Source organism: Pygoscelis adeliae, unplaced genomic scaffold (assembly GCF_000699105.1).
Source record: "Pygoscelis adeliae isolate BGI_AS28 unplaced genomic scaffold, ASM69910v1 Scaffold1060, whole genome shotgun sequence".
Classification (NCBI taxonomy): Eukaryota; Metazoa; Chordata; class Aves; order Sphenisciformes; family Spheniscidae; genus Pygoscelis; species Pygoscelis adeliae.
The window spans coordinates 2,669-3,755 of NW_008823975.1; the positions used below are offsets into that span (position 1 = coordinate 2,669).

The 1,087-nt window shown below is 63.6% G+C and overlaps 1 protein-coding gene across 1 annotated transcript in view; it reads right to left on the reverse strand.

The window, feature by feature from the left end:
- The window catches only part of NPR2 (natriuretic peptide receptor 2), a gene marked incomplete at its 3' end in the record, with an annotated part of 5,067 nt that overhangs the window by 2,662 nt on the left and 1,318 nt on the right, over nt 1-1,087 (reverse strand). The window contains exons 4-6 of the mRNA XM_009324863.1: nt 928-1,077; nt 329-403; nt 63-163 (exon numbers count right to left, since the gene is read on the reverse strand). Of these exons, the coding sequence (XP_009323138.1) occupies nt 63-163; nt 329-403; nt 928-1,077 (326 nt within the window). The remainder of the gene's footprint in view (nt 1-62; nt 164-328; nt 404-927; nt 1,078-1,087) is intronic.

Genomic DNA, 1,087 nt, shown 5'->3' on the forward strand with positions numbered 1-1,087 from the left:
TGCTCCCACCAGCCCCCTCCACTGCCACAACTGGCCCCTGCACCCCCAGGCGGGGTGCCCACCCCGGCTCAGACCCTAAACCTACGTGTTTCAGCTCAAAGAGCACCTGCCGCGTCAGCTCAATGCGCTTCTTGTTGATGTGCTTGATGGCCACCACGTTGCCCTGGGGTGCCAGGGAGGGGGAAGAGGTCAGCGCCCACTGGGCAGATTTGGGGAGGGGAGGAAGGTGCCGGCATCCCGTAGGGCAGGGGTGCAGCCAAGGGGGAGCACCCCAACAGGGTTGGGAAGATTCGGGGGGAGGGCCCAGCTCCCCACCTGCCGCACTGACCTTGAAGTGGCCGGTGTTGGCGAAGATCTGGTACTTGCCGTGGGTGGTCATCAGGGAGCCGTAGCTGGAGCCACGCTGCAGGGAAGGAGGGGGTTAGGGATGGGGACCCCAAGGCTGGGGGTGACAGGCACCAACGGAGCAGGGCAGGGACACCCAGGGGTGTGCAGGAGATGGTGCAGGACGAGCTCTGAAGGGTCAGGACAAGCTCTGCATGCTCTGTAGGGAGGGTGAAGCCTATAGGGTGAGGTATGGTGTGCTGCAGGGGATGTAGGGGGGTGTAGGGGATGGAGGGCAACGTAGGGGCTTAACGAGGTATGGTGCTCTGTAGGGGATCAGGGTTGTGTAGGGGATGGATCAAGTGTGGCTCTGCAGCGGATGGAGGTTCATGCAGGGGATGGATGAAGTGTGGCTCTATAGGGGTTGGAGAGCTGTGTAGGGAGGGAGGGCTGTGTAGGGGATGGATGCAATGGGCCTATGGCTCTGTAAGGGACGGAGGGCCGTGTAGGGGATCAACAAGGGAGGAGCGTTGTGCAGGGAGGGAGGGAGGCGCAGGGGCAGGGGCAGGAGGAGGGTCGTGCCCTGAGACTGGCAGCTCTCACCAGGGATAGGGTGAGCCGGCTGCCTGCTGCCTTGTGGTACCGGTCGGGGCTCCCGAATTGCAGCTCGTCCCAGCGGATCCTCCAGAGCATGCTGGCAAGCTCCTTCTCCAGCATCAGCTTCCTGGGGGGCACACTGGGGTTAGGCCCCCATATCACCCCG